At 41.4% G+C, this 19,685-nt stretch overlaps 1 protein-coding gene across 1 annotated transcript in view; it reads right to left on the bottom strand.

Annotated features, from left to right (window-relative positions):
* LOC131996816 (uncharacterized) overlaps positions 1-15,162 on the bottom strand; it is an 82,330-nt gene extending 67,168 nt beyond the window's left edge. The window contains exons 1-2 of the mRNA XM_059366825.1: positions 11,908-15,162; positions 10,453-11,235 (exon numbers count right to left, since the gene is read on the bottom strand). Of these exons, the coding sequence (XP_059222808.1) occupies positions 10,453-11,235; positions 11,908-15,162 (4,038 nt within the window). The remainder of the gene's footprint in view (positions 1-10,452; positions 11,236-11,907) is intronic.
* Positions 15,163-19,685: the final 4,523 nt, after the last annotated feature.

Here is a 19,685-nt window from a genome sequence, read left to right as displayed (position 1 = left end):
CGCAATTCTTATACGAATTGGCTGAAATTTTACACAGGTCTCCAACATATAATTTAATTGTGGTCCGAACCGGACCATATCTTGATATCGTTTTAATAGCAGAGCAACTCTTTTCTTATATCCTTTTTTGCCTAAGAAGAGATGCCGGGAAAAGAACTCGACAAATGCGATCCATGGTGGAGGGTATATAAGATTCGGCCAGGCCGAACTTAGCACACTTTTACTTGTTTCTTCTATCATCCCCTTCATAATTAAGCAGCAGTCATTTTCAGCAAATAACAGACTTTTCAGCTGTAAGCCTGCTGCTTTGAAAATGTAGAACTACTGCTGTTGGTACATTTTGGTACAAAAATTGGTATTATTAGGTACGGTCTCTACAGATGCAGTTATAGATCTGAAATTTGCCATGAAGGTACAACCAACAAACTAAATGATTTTTTTACAATTCGTATGTTTTGGTTCCGAAATTGGTACCATTTGGCACCTTCTTTACAAATGGAGCTAGAATTCTGAAATTCGGTATATAAGTACACCTAAAGGATCTATTCACAATTTGTACATTTTGGTACCATTTCGTACCTTCTATCCAAATTGAGAGAGAGGTCTGAAATTTGGTGTGTAGGTACAACTAGAAAATATATGGTGGGTGACTAAATGATTTCTTTAAAGATGGAGATAGAGGTCGGAAACTTGGCATGTAAGTAGAACTAAGAATATATGATGATGATCTTCTCAAAAATCGTACTTTTAGGTTCCAAAAAGTTTAAAATAGTACGAAATATCTTATCTTTGCTTACAGCAATATAAGCAAACGTACTAATTGTGGTGTAATTGGTACGTTGAAAGAATATATTGGGCAACTAGAAGTTATTTTCTATTCGTATATTTATTTCTCAAACGTACAACATGGTATTTTCTTAACTCTCTAAACTGAGATACAGATACACCTTTACAGTATATGTTGGGCAACAGAAGATTTTTCAAAATCGTGCAATTATGTACTGAAACGTATAAAATGGTGCATTCTTTACGAATTGAGCTAAAGCACTCAAAATTAGAATACGAGTACACCTTAAAAGTAAATATTGTTCGGCTAGAAGATTTGTTTGTAATTCGTGCACTTAGGTATTACAACATAGAAAATGGGACTGTCTTTATATAGTGATCTTAATGTCTTAAAATTGGGGTACATCTACACCTCGATTAAATATTTTGAGCGACCAGAAGATTTTTTTGTTAAATCGTACAATTAGGTACTAAAACATACAAAATGGTACTTTCATTATAAATTGAGCCAAAGTGCTCAAACTGGGATTAATTTATACCTTGGTAATATATACACTCAACCAAATTTTTTTATTCAAAACAGCAACAATGTTCGTTAATGCAGTTTTTGTCTGCTGTCTGGAAAAACAGATATTAATGCTGTATCAGCAAACATTTCTTGATGCCATTTCAACTAAAAAAATCTTCTGTTTTGAATACACAAGTTTGCAACCAAGATTATGGTTGCCTGTTACTTGTTTTGATACTTTAGGCATTTTTTTTTAATTTTTTTTTTGAAATTTGTTGATAGGTGATTTCAGTTTGTGGAATATTACTGAAAAGAAGCTACCTGAACCATCCTTTGGTATACATTTCGAAATGTGGCTAAGCTAGTTCGCATTTTTATACCCACCACCATAGGAAGGGGGTATACTAATTTAGTCATTCCGTTTGTAACACTTCGAAATATTCGTCTGAGACCCCATAAAGTATATATATTCTTGGTCATCTCGACGTTCTGAGTCGATCTAGCCATGTCCGTCCGTCCATCCGTCTGTCGAAATCACGATAGATGTCGAACGCGTAAAGCTAGCTTTACACACATGATAATTTGCTCAGTTACTAAATATCGAGCTAGGTCGTTGGGTATTGCAAATGGGACATATCGGTTCAGATTAAGATATAGCTCCCACATAAACTGATCACCCGATTTGACTCCTTGAGCCCCTGGAAACCGCAATTTAGTCCGTTTTGGCTAAAATTTTGCATGTAGTGTATCGTTACGACTTCCAAAAACAGTGCCAAATATGGTCCAAATGGGTATATGACCAGATGTAGATAATTTTAACTCCATTGTGATACCACAGCAGCGACAGACCAAGACTTCAGGCGGGAATCGAACCCACAAGCCCTGCACTGGTAATCCAAGCTCTACCAATGTGCTCATGACTGGCGTGGCCTTTTGTATTTAAATTTAAAGAACAAAGATTATGGAAAGTATGCATTCTGCGGTGTTTATAAACATCCACTGAGATACACATTTACATATGTGTGTTTATTTTTATACCCTCCACCATAGGATGGGGGTATACAAATTTCGTCATTCTGTTTATAACTCCTCGATATATTCGTCTAAGACCCTACAAAGAATATATATTCTTTATCGTCATGACATTTTAAGGCGATCTAGCTATGTCCGTCTGTCTGTCGAAAGCACGCTAGATTTCGAAGGAGTAATGTTTGCCCCCTAAAATTTTGCACAAATACTTCTTATAAGTGTAGGTCAGTTGGGATTGTAAATGGGCCATATCGGCCCATATTTAGATATAGCTACCATATAAACCGATCTTGGGTCTTGACTTCTTGAACCTCTAGAGGGAGCAATTCCTATCCGATTTTGCGTGACGCGTTTCGTTATGACTTTCAACAACTGTGCGAAGTATGGATAAGCAAAGATCCTAATACAAAACTATCAGGCAGTGCAACGAACAGAGACCCAACGATGGACCGACTTCAAGATTCGAAGACTATAGGCATAGATTCTAGTATTGTAACATCGGGCAGTACAGGGAACGAAAACTCAATACAGCCTAACGAACAAGGATCCGACGATGGAACCATTGCCGACTTTTAAACGAGACGGAAGACTAGGATAGGCAAACAACCTAATAACATTAGGCAGTGAAGTGACAGAAAAGTCAATGCAGTCTACAGAACAGGGAGCAGACGATCATCACCTACTCCCAAGATGCCCATTTACTGGAGGACCAATTATTGAGGTAATCCAGATAAACCTCCACCGGAGCGCGACCGCTACACACGCTCTGATGGAGAAAATCAGCAAGGGCAAGATTCATATTGCCTTAATTCGGGAGCCATGGACGACCCGGAAAAAAGTTTCTGGACTGAACCATATCAACTACCAATTATTCTATGCTAACACTGGTACTCGGCCGAGGCCTGCGTAATTTGTCATAAAAATTTTAATTATATATTTCCCCATAGTTTTAAACGTCGGATTCAACAGTGGTGAGACAGAGAGACGGTGGAGCATACCTCACATAACTTTATCTACTGCAACGGCTGGTGAGGAAAGCAAAACAGACAGGAAATGAGTTATTAATAGGGTGCGATGCGAACTCTCACCACATTTCGTTGGGTAGTACTAACACTAATAAACGGGGCCAAGCCCTGGCAGAGTTCTTAAATGCAAACGATCTAATTAAACTTAATATTGGCCGCAGTGGCTGCTTCACGCTTAATCTGCATGTCAATGGGTCGGATATCTAGAATAGTCTCCAGTGCCCTAGTGGGCGTGGTCCTCATCGCTCCGCATATGCCGAGACAACATGTTCTCTGAACCTGTTGTATGGTCCTTATGTTGCACTTCTTCTCCGCAGCAGTCCACCAAACTACTGAGACGTAAGTAAGTATTGGTCTTATCACGCTCCTGTACAGCCAGTGGACTTTCCTCGGATTCAGGCCCTATTTAGAGCCTACGGCCCGTCTATATAGTGCCCAACATATGTGAGCCTTCTCAGTACGCTCCTGAATATGACACTTCCAATACAGTTTCCTGTCCAAGATCACACCTAAGTATTTGACCTTTTCAGATATCGAAATCGTTTCGTTGAGGAAACATGCTGCGTTTAATTTGCACACTTCTTCCTCGTGAACAGGAATATTTCAGTCTTCTCTCGGTCAATATTGAGACCTCTGGGTCTAGCCTAGCCATATGCAATATGCAAGACACTTTCGGCCCTTCTGCATAGCTGGTTCGGATCCTTAACCCTAAGAAGTATTGTAACATCGTCTGCGTAGCAGACGGGTTCAAATCCCTTCTTAGTCAGCATCCGTTATAGGTCATTTATGGTGGTCACCCATAAGAGTGGCGATAAAATACCCCCCTGTGGCGTGCCTTTTGCCACTTTCTCCCTTATATTTTTGTCATGAGACAGACAATTTATTCCCCTGTTCCTTTCCATATGGCTTATCCAGTCTCTAAGGGCCGGATCCACCCGGTACTGGTCTAAGGATTGGATCAGTGTGTCGCCATACCACCAGTGTGTACGCTTTGGCATCGAAGGATTCTTTTATTTTATGCCCAACCTCGTGCAGGGCAGTCTCTACCGACCTTCCCTTGACATAGGCATGCTGTTTGTATTTGAACAGTTCGCTGCATTTCCCACTCTTTGTCATGGTGTCCATATACGTTCCGTGGTTTTATAGTTCTGTAGGCCTTTGTTGTTGCATAACTAGCTTGCCTGGCTTGGGTATAAATACCACCATTGCCTCCTGCCATGCTTTCGGAGTATATGCAAGTGGCAGGCACGCCGTGAAAATATTTACCAGGTGGTGCGCCAGATAGTCCTCCTCCTTCTGTAATAACGCCGAAAATATTCCATCAGGTACGGGTGACTTATATGGTTTGAAGCTCCTCAAGGATTCCTTCTCCATAAACTCCGCAATTATAAACCTTCGATCAACATCATTTTCCAAGATTCCGGCGTCTTTGTGAGTCGCGTGGTATCCTGTGGAAAATGCGTTTTCATCAAAAGCGTCAACATGTCGTCTACTAAAGTTTCAGTTTGGACATGGGTTTTGAGAGAAACTTTTTTATCTTGCCGGCGTCATTAACGCTGTTCACAAAAAAGCATCCACGAGGCACGTTTTGCCTCTTTGGTAATCTTATTGTATTCCTTGAGCCGATGTGCTCCGTTAAAAAGTCTGCGGACCTTTTTCCCAATATTACGAATCTCCCCGGTCTTCCAGGGGTTTTCTTGGGCTGACTTCCTTTCCCGAAGAGGACAACTATCTTCGACGGGCCTCACTCACCAATGCAGTCGTAATCCTGTTGAAATTTTCGTCAATGTCTTCTATGCTTGGACAATCTAAATCATCTTGCCCAAGTCTTCTTCTGAGTACACATCCGAATTTTGTAGAGTTGGTTTTCAACTTATTCCGGAAGCTTATTGGATTCGCCACTGGCCGTGCTATTCTAAACCTAATGTAGCGATGGTCAGAGAAAATGTGTTCCATGGAGACCCTCCAATCCTGAACCTCATCGATCAAATTTTCTGAACATATCATCACATCTAATACCTCCTCCCTAATCCTATTAACAAAGGTAGCGGTGATACCAATATTAAGTGTTATTAGGTTGTTAGTATTCAAGAACTCTGCCAGGGCTTGGCCCCACTTATTAGTGTTGGTACTACCCCACGAAATGTGGTAAAAGTTTGCATCGCACCCTATTAGTACCTCGTTTCCTGTCTGTTTTGCTTTCCTCACCAGCCGTTGCAGCTCCGACGTGGGTGGCGATGTCGGAGAGTCGAAAGGCAGATAAAGTGATGCCAGGTATGCTCCGTCGTCTCCCTGTCTCACAACTGTTGCATCCGACGTTGATAACTCTGGAGAAAGTATATAATTCAAATTTTTATGACAAATAACGCAGGTCCTCGGCCGAGTACCAGTGTTAGCATAGAATAATTGGTAGTTTATATGCTTCATTCCAGAGACAGCATTGACTTTCCTGTCACTGCATTGCTTGATGTCATCGTTTTAGGTTCATTGCCTAGTCTAGTCTTCCGACTTTTTATAAAGTCGGTAATGGTTCCGTGGTCTGGTCCCTGTTCGTTAAGCTTTATTGGGTTTCCATTTCCTGTACTGCCTGGTGTTTCAATACTAGGATCTTTGCCTATCTTAGCCTTCCAAATCCTAAGTAAATGGGTTTCTTGGGAGTAGTTGATGGCACCATCATCGGCTCCCTGTTCATTGGGTTGCATTGAGTCTCCTGTCGCTGTGCTGCCTAATGTTTCAATATTATTATCTTTACCTATCCCAGTATTCCGAATATTTAAGTCGGTTATGGGTCCGTTGTCGGGTTCCTGTTTGTTAGGCTATGTTGGGTCTGTCGCCCTGCATTACCTGATATTTTAGTATTAGGATCATTGCTTTTCCTAGTCTTTCCAATATTGAGAGATGCCGTAGTTGTCTCGTTGTCGGCCCCTCTTAGTTGGGAAGTGTTGAGTCACCTGCCACTGCACGGCCTGACGTCGTAGAATGAAAATTTCTGCCTATACTAGTCTTCCCAATCTTGAACAAGTAAAAAGGTATTCGGCCGGGTCGAACTTTGGATACCCACCACCTCGGGTATATATGTAAACCGCCTTTCATCAAAATTCGTTGAAAAATTCATAACTTATGTCCCATATCAGTTATATTAAAATATGTTACGATTTTGGTCCAAATACTAATAAGTACAGTAGATATATCTAAAAATAAACCGATCTGAACCATATACGACACGGATGTCGAAAAGCCTAACATAAGACTTTGTCAAATTTCAGTGATATCGGATTATAAATGCGAATTTTATGGGGCCAAGACTTTAAATCGATATATCGGTCTACATGGCAGCAATATTCAAATCTGGACCGATTTGGGCCAAGTTGCATAAAAATGTCGAAGAGCCTAACTTAAAGCACTGTCCCAAATTGAAGCGAAATCGGACAATAAATGCCTCATTTATGGGGTCAAAACCTTAAATCGAGAGATCGGTATGGCAGCTATATTCAAATCTAGACCGATCTGGGCAAAATTGAAGAAGGACGTCGAAGAGCCTAACTAAACTCAGTGTCTCAAATTTCAGCGACATCAGACAATAAATGCGTCTTTTATGGCCCCAAAACTTAAAACCTAGATCTCGGTCTATATGGCAGCTTTATCCGAATCTGCACCGATCTGTGCGATATTGCAAAAGTATGTCTAGGGGCTTAATGTAACTCACTGTCCCGAATTTCGGCGACATCGGACAATAAATGAGCATTTTATGGGCCCAAAACCTTAAATCAGGAAATCGGTCTATATGGCAGCTATATCCAAATCTGAACCGATCTAGGCAAAATTAACGAAGGAAGTCGAAGGGCCTAACACAACTTCCTGTCTCAAATTTCAGCAAAATCGGATAATATATGTGGCTTTTATGGGCCTAAGACCCTAAATCGGAGGATCGGTCTATATGGCAGCTATATCCAAATCTGAACCGATCTAGGCAAAATTAACGAAGGAAGTCGAAGGGCCTAACACAACTCACTGTCCCAAATTTCAGCAAAATCGGATAATATATGTGGCTTTTATGGGCTTAAGACCCTAAATCGGAGAATCGGTCTATATGGCAGCTATATCCAAATCTGGACCGATCTGAGCCAAATTGACGAAGGATGTCGATGGGCCTAACACAACTCACTGTCCCGAATTTCATCAAAATCGGATAATAAATTTGGCTTTCGTGGGCCTAAGACTCTAAATCGGAGAATCGGTCTATATGGGGGCTATATCAAGATATAGTCCGATATAGCCCATCTTCGAACTTAACCTGCTTATGGACAAAAAAAGAATCTGTGCAAAATTTCAGCTCGATATCTCTATTTTTAAAGACTGTAGCGTGATTTCAACAGACAGACGGACAGACGGACGGACATGTCTAGATCGTCTTAGATTTTTACGCTGATCAAGAATATATATACTTTATAGGGTCTGAAATGGATATTTCGATGTGTTGTAAACGGAATGACAAAATGAATATACCCCCATCCTTCGGTGGTGGGTATAAAAAGACAGCCTTGCTCCCGTCACGGAGACTTGACCAATGCCGACCACAAAGAGAGTTCCTTCCCCACCCTGTAGAAGACCACCCACTTCTCTGCGACCAAATCTTCGTTTTGCTTGCCCAAGAACCCCAACATGCGTTCCGTCGCAAATTTACTGCCCCATCCCTTGATGAAGACCGTAGCCTTCGTGAGCTGGGGGATATCCATCTTTCTCACCAGGTCGAGCTTTGCGCTCTCCCAGGGAGCGTGAATACCTCTGACGAGCTGTTTGACGGTATCAATACATTCCGCCGACGCAAAACGCAGCGTAAAGATGTCCTCTCTTAACTCGCCCCTCATCATTTGTATGGGTGGACCCTCTACAGAGTTCCACACATGTTCAAAATTCAGATCGTTAACCAGTTCCTCCACTTGGGACCGATGATCTGGTGGAATCCTACCGGATGCACAGCCGATATTGAAGACTGCATAAGTCAGCTCATCTCTGTTGTGCTTCTTTGCCACTGATGGGTTACTAATCGCGGCGAAAAAATACGTCATTTGATGAAACGTCAAAACAAGATTGTAAATAATCCAATATGGTTATCTGGGGATTTTCGATAAACAAATTGGGAATGTAGTTTGACCGTAAAATATGTAGGGGTTTTGGATGTAAACATTCCGCCCCCCTTGCAGTATTACTGCAACAAATAGTTCGTACCACATCAGAATTGATTTTCCGTTTACAATTCATGTTAATTTAGTATTAAAAAATATAATTTCTACAAATAATTTTCAAATTAATTCGCTAGGTTAGGAAAGTTATGTAATTCATTGTACTCTTAAGGTTATAAATACTTCTTTGTATTTTCAATTGAAAATAGAAACTAGATTTGTATTTTTATAATAATTTTAAAATTATGTACGTATATTGAAGTGTTGGTGTTAGGTTACATTTGCTTAAGTGTTCAGTTTGCTATTTAGAGTGAGTTCAGTTTTGTTGGATTTCAGTTGATGCGAGTAATAATTCAAAGTGCAAGGTAAAAACTACATTGGGCAACTGCCATAGATGGTCCATCCAAACATAGTATTCTGGGCAGTTGGCAGACCAGAATGGTTGGAAATGCCTTCTCTTATCACTAAAGAGTATATGTCGATACCAAGTATTACATCTATGGGGCCTGGTTTGTAGAATGAAGCGTCTGCAAGCATTATATTGGTGTATTTGGCCTTTATGGATTTTGAAAGCAATTTGCCGGGTGTGCGCACGGAAATTCTATTAGTTACGCGGAGTGTAACCTCGATTCGTATGTCTGGATCGTACACGGATGCCAAAACAATTGGGCAAATTGTCTCTTCGTTTAGAGTAAGCGTTGTAAGTCCCAATTGGCGCACTAAACTTGAAGATATGCGGCTATATTGGGATCCAGTATCAAGCAAACAACGTACTCTGCATTTTCCTTTGTTACCTTCGATTTCCACAACCACGGTTGGGAGTAGCGTAACTGTATTCTGCTTTAGGATAGCAGATAAAGAAGCATTGGAAGATTTATTTTCACACGATTTCGACCTTGCAGTTGGCTTCAAATTTGGATTTGAATCCGGATTTAGTATTGGATTCGGGTTTGGCTTTGGATGTGAATTTGGAGTTTTTGAGCTTCGGGATTTATTTTTGGACTGTTTTTGTTGTGTAGAATGAGGCCGTCCTTTTTGGCTCCGAGTTTGTTGTTGTGCCTTGTGCATATGAAGTAGGCTGTGATGGTTTTTTTGGCAGTACCGGCAACCAGTCGTTGTAAAACAAGAACCTTGGGAGTGCGAATGTGCCAAGCAGTTCTTACAGTAGCCGAATTTGTTTACCAGTTGAAGCCGTCTAATAGGTTCCATTTCCAAGAACTTTTTACATTTTCGGAGTGGATGGGTCCATCTACACAATCTGCATACATATTTCCCGGGCTTCTTACTATTTGGTTTACTGGCCTTTTGGTTACCACGCATTTTTTTTTGCTAGGATTGAATGTAGTTTTAGTACCAATTAGATTTTAATCAAAGGATTAAAGTGTTAAAAGGTGGATTCGTTAGGAAGAACGACTAACTTTGTGATCGGCCTTGTTATTTTACCTTTCTCGGTAATAATCTCGGCGACACGGACTCGACCATCTGAGCCTGGACACACTTTCGAGATTCTACCCAATCGCCAACAATTTGGGGGCAAATTTTCTTCTCGAACTACAACCAACGAATTTTCTTCCAAGTTCGCAGTGGGATTTTTCCACTTGTGGCGCTTGTGGAGCTCTTTCAGGTATTCGTCCTTCCATCGAATACAAAAATGTTGGTGCATAATTTTTAATCGTTGCCATCGATTCACGAGGGATAATGAGACATTTTTCATATTTGGATCAATAGGCGTTAAAATCGGAGCCCCAATCAAGAAATGACCAGGTGTTAGGGCCGATAAATCGGATGATTCTTGAGATATAGGGCAAAGTGGGCGTGAGTTCAAACAAGCCTCAATTTTAGACAGTAAAGTTTGAAACTCTTCAAAGGTGTGTTTGGAATTCGCCGCCACCTTTCGGAAATGGGACTTAAAACTTTTTACCCCTGCCTCCCAAAGCCCACCCATATGTGGGGCTCCAGGAGGGATAAAATGCCATGCTATACCCTGGTGAGCATATTTGGACTCAAGTAACTGCTGGGATGATTGGAGGAAATCTCTTGCCAAGACCTTGGACGCACCAACGAAGTTAGTGCCATTGTCGGAATAGAGATGGAGAGGACATCCACGCCGTGAAGCAAATCTAGTAAAAGCCGCCAAAAACGTGTTGGTGGACAGATCTGATGTGGGTTCCAAATGAATGGCCTTGGTCGCAAAACACACAAAGACACATACATAGCCTTTGGTGATGCGACAGCACCGGCCGGAATAATTCTTTATATCAAATGGCCCAGTGAAATCCAGACCAGTGTGAGTAAAAGGCCTGAAAATTTCAGTTCTTTCTGGAGGCAGTGCGGACATCATTTGTCGCTGACACCGTTGCTTATAAAGGATGCACGGTTTACATCTGTTAATAATCGTCTTAATCAAATTTTTAACTTTGATTATCCAAAATTGCATACGAAGCAAACGGAGAACCAGTTGGTTGCCACCATGAATGGAAATCTCATGGGTGAATTTAACCAGGAGACGAGATAACTGGCTACTATACGGAAGTATAACCGGATGTCTTTCATTATACGACAAGACCGGAGATGATGTCAGCCTCCCACATATCCTCATAACACCTTCATCATCCAGGAATGGATTTAAACTTAATAATGAGCTTTTGGAGGCAATAGTTTTCTTCGCAGACAGTGCCAAATATTCGTCGGGAAAGTAAGCTTTCTGAGTCATGGAGAGAAGGCGGTTCTGCACCATCAAAACCTCTGATGGTGAAATTGTTGCCCTATGCCTCTGGTGCTTAGATCGGTATTTTGGATGCGTGCTGTGGAAAAACCGATATATGTATGCAATAACCCGAATGGCTCTTGAAAAAGAGGAAAACCTTTCCAGGATGTCGTCAAAATCACGAAAATAGGAAAAATGGACCTTCACAGTCTTCCTTTCAAGCTCAATAGGCTCGCTTGAACACTCGCTGAGCTTTGGCCAAGCATGCTTGGGGCTACTTAGCCACGATGGTCCATGCCACCATAGGTTGTTATTCAGAAGTTCAGTCGGATATATACCCCGACTGGCCAAATCAGCTGGATTAAAGTCAGACCTTACATGATGCCATTTAGAAACATCAATAACCTGGGTGATCCTTGATACCCGATTGGCCACGAACGTCGACCAAAAACAAGGAGGTTTACTAAGCCAAGACAGGACAATAGTGGAGTCCGTCCAACAAAACACTGAATAATCCTGGATATGTAATTGAGGAAGTAGGTGGTCAAGCATTTCAGCAAGTAAAGTTGCCCCACACAATTCCAATCGTGGAATCGAAAGTGTCTTCAATGGTGCAACTTTAGTCTTACATGAAACCAAATGGACGGATGTTGACCCCCTCTTACTGACCCGAACGTAGAGTGCAGCCGCGTATGCCTTCTCTGAGGCGTCACTGAAACCATGAAACTGGATATCACAATCTGGGCTATACTCAAACCACCTTGGCACGACAATGGAATTTATTGACGGATATGCAGACTGAAAACATCTCCAGCCAGACAATGATTGTGGGGAAACTTCCTCGTCCCACTTTGTACCTTCGGTCCAAATAGTCTGCATAATCATTTTCGCTATAACAATGCATGGGGCCAACCAACCGGCAGGGTCAAAGAGTTTGGAGATTTGCGATAAAATTTCCCTTTTCGTAAATTTGCAATTGTCGGGAAATGGTGAAGTAGAAAAGTAAAATGAATCAGAAGATGCATTCCAGCGAATGCCTAAAGTTTTAGCAGTACTTCGGTCATCTAAATTCAAAAAGTCCTCGGAAAGCAGTTGGTCAGTAGAAAGGTCGGAAAGGACCATCTTGGAATTAGATGCCCACTTCCTCATTGAAAAACCAGCGGACATCAAAGCTCTAATAAGCTGATTTCTCGACTCAATCGCATCCTCAATTGTGTGGGCACCTGCGAGAGCATCGTCCACATACATCGAATCCCGTAATATATGGGCTGCTAATGGAAATGACTCTTTCACATCGTCAGCCAACTGCAGGATAGTCCTTATGGCAAGGAAGGGGGCACAATTGACTCCGAAAGTCACCGTATCGAGTTCGTAGTCAGAAATACTTCCATTAGGGTCTATACGGTGAAGAATTCTTTGGAAAACTCTATGTTCCGGACGTATTAGTATCTGCCGATACATTTTCGTTATGTCCCCGTTGAATACATAACGGAAAAATCTCCACCTAAGAATGAGCACGACAAGGTCATTCTGTAAAACAGGGCCAGCATATAAAACATCGTTTAAACTGACACCATTGGATGAGGGGGAAGAGGCATTGAATACCACCCTCACTTTTGTCGTAGTGCTCTCGGGCTTTACAACGGCGTGATGGGGTAAATAATAATAATCGCAAGAGTGTACATCTTTAGGGGCAGAAACCCTGGACATGTGCTTTAAGGACGTATATTCCTCAAGCACTTTGTCATACTCGGACTTGAAAACTGGATTTCGGAGAAGACGTGCCTCATTCCTTATGAACTGTGCCATCGCACAGTTTCTAGAGTGACCGATGTTAACATCCTCCGGAAAACCCTCCCTAAATGGAAGTGAAACCATATATCGGCCCTCTTTATCCCTTGTAGTAGTCGCTGCATACAAATCCTCACAATACTGATCTGAACGAGATAAAAACGTCTTCCTTGGAAGGTCTTCCACCTCCCAAAAACGGGAAATCAGTGATTCTAGAGCAACTTCACAAAAATAAGACACAACTCTAGGAGATGAAGGAATGGATTCAGAAGGAATTGGACCTGTAAGGATCCATCCAAATACAGTTTCCTGTGCAAGCAACGATCCACAGACTTCTCGTCTAATGCCCGAGAGCATTATAAATGGAAGAATGTCCCCACCTAGAAGAAGATCAATTTTGGAACTTTCATAAAACCGGGGGTCTGCAAAAGGAATGTCGGGCAAATCGACTAATGAGTTCGGATGAAAGGTTCTCGATGGCAGGCTTCCTGACAAATGTGGTACCACCAGTGCTGAAGCCCAGACCTCAAAATTCGGATCCACTATTGAATTTAACTTGAAACGGCATTCCTTCTGAACGGAGGCGGAAATTGTATTATTTAACCCCGAAATACTCGCACTCATACGTTTGAACGGCAATTTAAGCTGATTGAACAACTTCTCGGAAATGAAGGTACCCTCAGAACCTGAATCAACTAGTGCTCTTGCCAGATAATCCAAACCATTATGACAAATCTTCACCATAGCCGTGCCCAACAGAACCCCTTTGGAATGACTTGAAAAGCATGTCTGTATTAAACCACCTCCGGAATTAGTGGACTGTAGAGTACAGGAATTTGGTATCGGAGATGTGACAGAACTGGAAGTGGTATGAGCGTTCGTATCGGGCTGGCCCTGGGTCGAAGGCGTCTGTTCTCGGTGTAGTAAAGAATTGTGGCGTTTGTTGCACTTCAGACAAGAAAACTTACTCGAACAGTGTCTCACGGAATGGGATTTGGAAAAACAATTTAGGCATAGACTCAATCTCTTAATTTCCGCCAACCTCTGATTCACACTCATTTGCAAAAACTTAGGACACTTTCGAATAACGTGAACCTCATTAGGGCACAGTTTGCAGTTGGACTCAGAAACTTTATTCTGAAAAGCCCTTATGTTCTTGCCCCCGGACTTCGGGCATGACCTCTGCCCCGTATTAGAGCCAGTCGACATCGTGTCCTTTTTACGGATTTCGGACACAGATTCTAAGGTCCTATGTCGATTTGTCAGAAATGTATCGAAGACAGACCATTTCGGAATTAAAGTTTTGTCCTCCAATGTCTGTTCCCATAAAGTAAGGGTCACGTCAGGAAGACGACTGGAGCATATATAAATGAAAATGGGGTCCCAACTGTCAACATCAATGTCATAAAGCTTCAACATGGAGATGCAAGCATTTATGTCTCGCTGAAGAGACTTAAGTGCGCCGGCAGATTCTGAATGAATGGAAGAAATATTAAAAAGTGCCTTCAGTTGAGTGTTGACAAGAACCCGTTTGTTCTCGTACCGTGAACAAAGACTTCTCCAAGCCAAGGCAAAATTCTCCTGAGTCAAAGGGAATTTCCTCACTATCTCATTGGCCTCTCCCTTCGTCCTTTGAGTCAGATGAAATAGCTTCTCCACCGGACTAAGACGAGAATTCCGAATACAGACCGCCGTAAACATGTCCCGGAATGTGGGCCATGTGGGATAATCGCCACCGAATGTAGGAATTTCACATGGTGGGAGTTTAAATCCCTGAGGTTGATTCGAAGCCGTTGTAGAAATGGGTTGGGAGAGCTGTTGAAGCACCTCCCCTAAATGTTCAACGCATCGACAATAAGTTGAGAAAGCACTTCTAAACTTTGACTTGACCATTTCAACCTCAGAAGCCTTCTCGTCATTTCCCCCAAAAGGCATCTCATCCCCAACTGCCTCCTCTTCCAAATCGCCAAGGCATTGCTCGTAAACTGGCTTCAGCCTATCCCAAATTTCCTTGACTTCCTCCTTGTGCGTCTCAACAGCATAACATGAGGACAACTTGGTATGCTTATCATTAAGGAGTGCCTCAAATTCGACAAGCCTGTCAGACAATCGGATGAACTTATCCAAGGACATGATCGTATCTACATTCGATTGCCTTTATACAATCTCAAAAGCACCGTGGGAAGGCAGTAGATAAAAAAAATGTGGGGAAATGCACAGCAAACCAAAAATCGACTAGGTCGAATAATTCTGTTCCTTAACAGGAAGTCTCTATTCAAACAGATTTCGCCCGTAGACAAAATATAGAATTAATTCCTGTTAATCAAACAAAGCGTAAAATGTACCTTCGAAACACAAAAGTATCTAGTCACACTGAAAAACCAAGAAAAAGAATATTCAACCACAAATGGATCCCAACAGAGATTCAAAAACATAAGTCATAGATACATCGCTAGGCTAAACTGCACTAGTGACGTCATGAATCAGCTGTAGCCTTATTCAAAACTGTTGGGGGTCAATAACCTCGAAAGAAGAAAGAAGGAATGGAGAACGGAGAACCGAAATATTTATAACTCAAGAGAGGAAATCAACCACTGCGCAGACTCCAATAAATACAGGCACCAGTGATGAAAATCAGATTGGCTCCAAACATAGAAGAGAAAATTGTACCCACAAGCGAACTTATTAGTACACAGCGCATGGGAGTAGTGTAGTCATAAAATAACTTGTTTGTACCCCTATGATACAATCGTATGACAAGTTATGATCACTGACAAAATGAAATGAAGCTTCTATGTGGAAAGATCACTTGTAAGAGAGTGCAATGGTTTGAGTGATAGAGAATAGGAGTGGTAATTAGAAAAAAAAGAGTTGACTTAGGGACAATGGGAATGAACAGAAGATATCGTAAATGACTGGATGATCTCAAATAACAACAAATAGCTGAAAATCAAAATAAGCATACATTCACTGCAAGAGAAATAACCACAGAGCACAATGAAATCCCATATCATCTTTGGCTACTGTGCATTCATGGGTATATCAACTGCAAAGTAGGAAGCGCGCACTGAACATACACCACCGATTTTACTTTGCCTCATGCACATGGATATTGAAAGAATTTTTTCTTTACTTCATTTATGGAATGTTTGTATTTTTGGATTTAAAAACACACGACTCACCAATGCTTTGTCCATGAAGGGCCCATGCCTTATGGTCCAATTAATCCAATATTTCAGGCAATGCTTGTAAACGAAGTCTTGGTGATTATTTTGTCACATTAATAAGTGTATTTTCCATAGTGACCAAACAAATGTATGATCTCCCAGTTTGGCTTATATAAATTCTGTATGCGGACTAATTAATTTATTTTCTTCTTATAGCACAATTTATAAATTTGACACGTGGTTAAATGCGCTTTTGACTGTAGCTTATTCTGTGTCAATCCTCACTCTATAGCACCTCAATAACAAATAGCTAGAACACAAAAGGCAATGTAACACTAACCTGTTTTTATCGGGATGACAAGAACTGGAACTTCTGGAATTGAAACTTCTGAGAGTGCCTGCTCCAAGAGGTCGTAGGTATCCGGTTCGAAGGACCAAAATGTTTATGTGTGCGGGAGTGCACTTCGATCTGTGGGAAGATGGTGTATTGATTGAGTCCACTGCAAAAGTCAGAAGTAACACTTCACTAATGGCTTTGCATCTTCGTAAGAATGGTTGGAGAATATGTTCCCAGTGAACATATGAAAACAAAAGGAATGAGAAAAAGCAGTGGAGTTAGGATTGAACAAATATGCTTGGATTTTATTGAGGGGGAATACGCCTTACCAGTATGAAGATGAACAGCGAATGAGACAGAAGGCCTCAGATTTTTTTGCGGAAATATCAATTTTGATGGGTTACTAATCGCGGCGAAAAAATACGTCATTTGATGAAACGTCAAAACAAGATTGTAAATAATCCAATATGGTTATCTGGGGATTTTCGATAAACAAATTGGGAATGTAGTTTGACCGTAAAATATGTAGGGGTTTTGGATGTAAACAGCCACTCTGGCTTAAGAGGACGGCTCCTTACCATTCTCAGCGACCATCTTCCCCTTCCGTGTTGGCTGTGGTCCCCTTTTGGAAGTCACAGTCCTCCATGAAGACTCAGAGGCCGTGCGCGCTTCCTTTGTTCCTGTTCCAACTTTGTCTACCTCCGCAAGACACTGTCTGGAGACTCTATTGCGGGATGGCTGGCTTGGTTTTCCCAGAATACTTGAAAGGGGGGAGCTCTTTTTCATTTTTATACCCTCCACCATAAGATGGGGGGTATACTAATTTCGTCATTCTGTTTGTAACTACTCGAAATATTCGTCTGAGACCCCATAAAGTATATATATTCTTGATCGTCGTGAAATTTTATGTCGATCTAGCCATGTCCGTCCGTCTGTCCGTCCGTCCGTCCGTCCGTCCGTCCGTCCGTCCGTCTGTCTGTCGAAAGCACGCTAACTTCCGAAGGAGTAAAGCTAGCCGCTTGAAATTTTGCACAAATACTTCTTATTAGTGTAGGTCGGTTGGTATTGTAAATGGGCCATATCGGTCCATGTTTTGATATAGCTGCCATATAAACCGATCTTGGGTCTTGACTTCTTGAACCTCTAGAGTGCGCAATTCTTATCCGATTGGCACGAAATTTTGCACGACGTGTTTTGTTATGATGTCCAACAACTGTGCCAAGTATGGTTCAAATCGGTTCATAATCTGATATAGCTGCCATATAAACCGATCTTGGGTCTTGACTTCTTGAGCCTCTAGCGTGCGCAATTCTTATCCGATCAGAATGAAATTTTGCACGACGTGTTTTGTTATGATATTCAACAACTGTGCTAAATATGGCTCAAATCGGTCCATAATCTGATATAGCTGGCATATAAACCGATCTTGGGTCTTGAATTCTTGAGCCTCTAGAGTGCGCAATTCTTATCCGATTGGAATGAAATCTTGCACGACGTGTTTTGTTATGATATTCAACAACTGTGCCAAGTATGGTCCTAATCGGTCCATAACCTGATATAGCTGCCATATAAACCGATCTTGGGTCTTGACTTCTTAAGCCTCTAGAGTGCGCAATTCTTATCCGATTACAATGAAATTTTGCACGACGTGTTTTGTTATGATATTCAACAACTGTGCCAAGTATGGTCCTAATCGGTCCATAACCTGATATAGCTGCCATATAAACCGATCTTGGGTCTTGACTTCTTAAGCCTCTAAAGTGCGCAATTCTTATCAGATTGGAATGAAATTTTGCACGACATGTTTTTTTTATGATATCCAACAAGTGTGCCAAAAATGGTTCAAATCGGCTCATAAACTGATATAGCTGTCATATAAACAGATTTGGGGACTTGACTTCTTGAGCTTCTAGAGGACGCAATTCCTACCTGATTTGGCTGAAATTTTGCATGACTTTTTTATTTTTTATTTTTTCTTTCAACCACTGTGTCAAATAAGGTTTAAATCGGTTCATAACCTGATATAGCTGCCATGTAAACCGATCTGGGATCTTGACTTCTTGAGCCTCTTGAAGTCGCAATTATTATCCGATTTGCCTGAAATTTTGTACGATGGATCCTCTCTTGACCATCAACATACGTGTTGATTATGGTCTAAATCTGTTTATAGCCCCATACAGCTCCCATATAAATCGATCTCTCTATTTTACTTCTTGAGCCCCCAAAGGGCGCAATTCTTACTCGAATTGGCTGACATTTTACACAGGCCTCCAACATATAATTTAATTGTGGTCCAAACCGGACCATATCTTGATATCGCTCTAATAGCAGAGCAAATCATTTCTTATATCACTTTTTGCCTAAGAAGAGATGTCGGGAAAAGAACTCGACAACTGCGCTCCATGGTGGAGGGTATAAAAGATTCGGCCCGGCCGAACTTAGCACGCTTTTACTTGTTTAAAAATAATGACTTATTACGAGTTACAGAGAAATTTTTGCGGAGCGAAATAACAAAACGTCTGATCCACTCAACGGTTCTAAAAAGAATCACCACAAATTCGGCTTTATAAAACCCATGGCCGTTTAATAATATGTATTCACATCTTTGGAATTTTTATACCCTCCACCATAAGATGGGGGGTATACTAATTTCGTCATTCTGATTGTAACTACTCGAAATATTCGTCTGAGACCCCATAAAGTATATATATTCTTGATCGTCGTGAAATTTTATGTCGATCTAGCCATGTCCGTTCGTCTGTCCGTCCGTCCGTCTGTCTGTCGAAAGCACGCTAACTTCCGAAGGAGTAAAGCTAGCCGCTTGAAATTTTGCAAAAATACTTCTTATTAGTGTAGGTCGGTTGGTATTGTAAATGGGCCATATCGGTCCATGTTTTGATATAGCTGCCATATAAACCGATCTTGGGTCTTGACTTCTTGACACTCTAGAGTGCGCAATTCCTATCCGATTGGAATGAAATTTTGCACGACGTGTTTCGTTATTATATCCAACAACTGTGCTAAGTATGGTTCAAATCGGTCCATAACCTGATATAGCTATATAGGATCTTGGCTTCTTGAGCCTCTAGAGGTCGCAATTATTATCCGATTTGCCTGAAATTTTGTACGACGGATTCTCTCATGACCGTTAA

This window comes from Stomoxys calcitrans, chromosome 1, assembly GCF_963082655.1.
Source record: "Stomoxys calcitrans chromosome 1, idStoCalc2.1, whole genome shotgun sequence".
Classification (NCBI taxonomy): domain Eukaryota; kingdom Metazoa; phylum Arthropoda; class Insecta; order Diptera; family Muscidae; genus Stomoxys; species Stomoxys calcitrans.
Note: the sequence above shows the minus strand (reverse complement) of the source record. Positions and strands in the feature narration are given on the sequence as shown.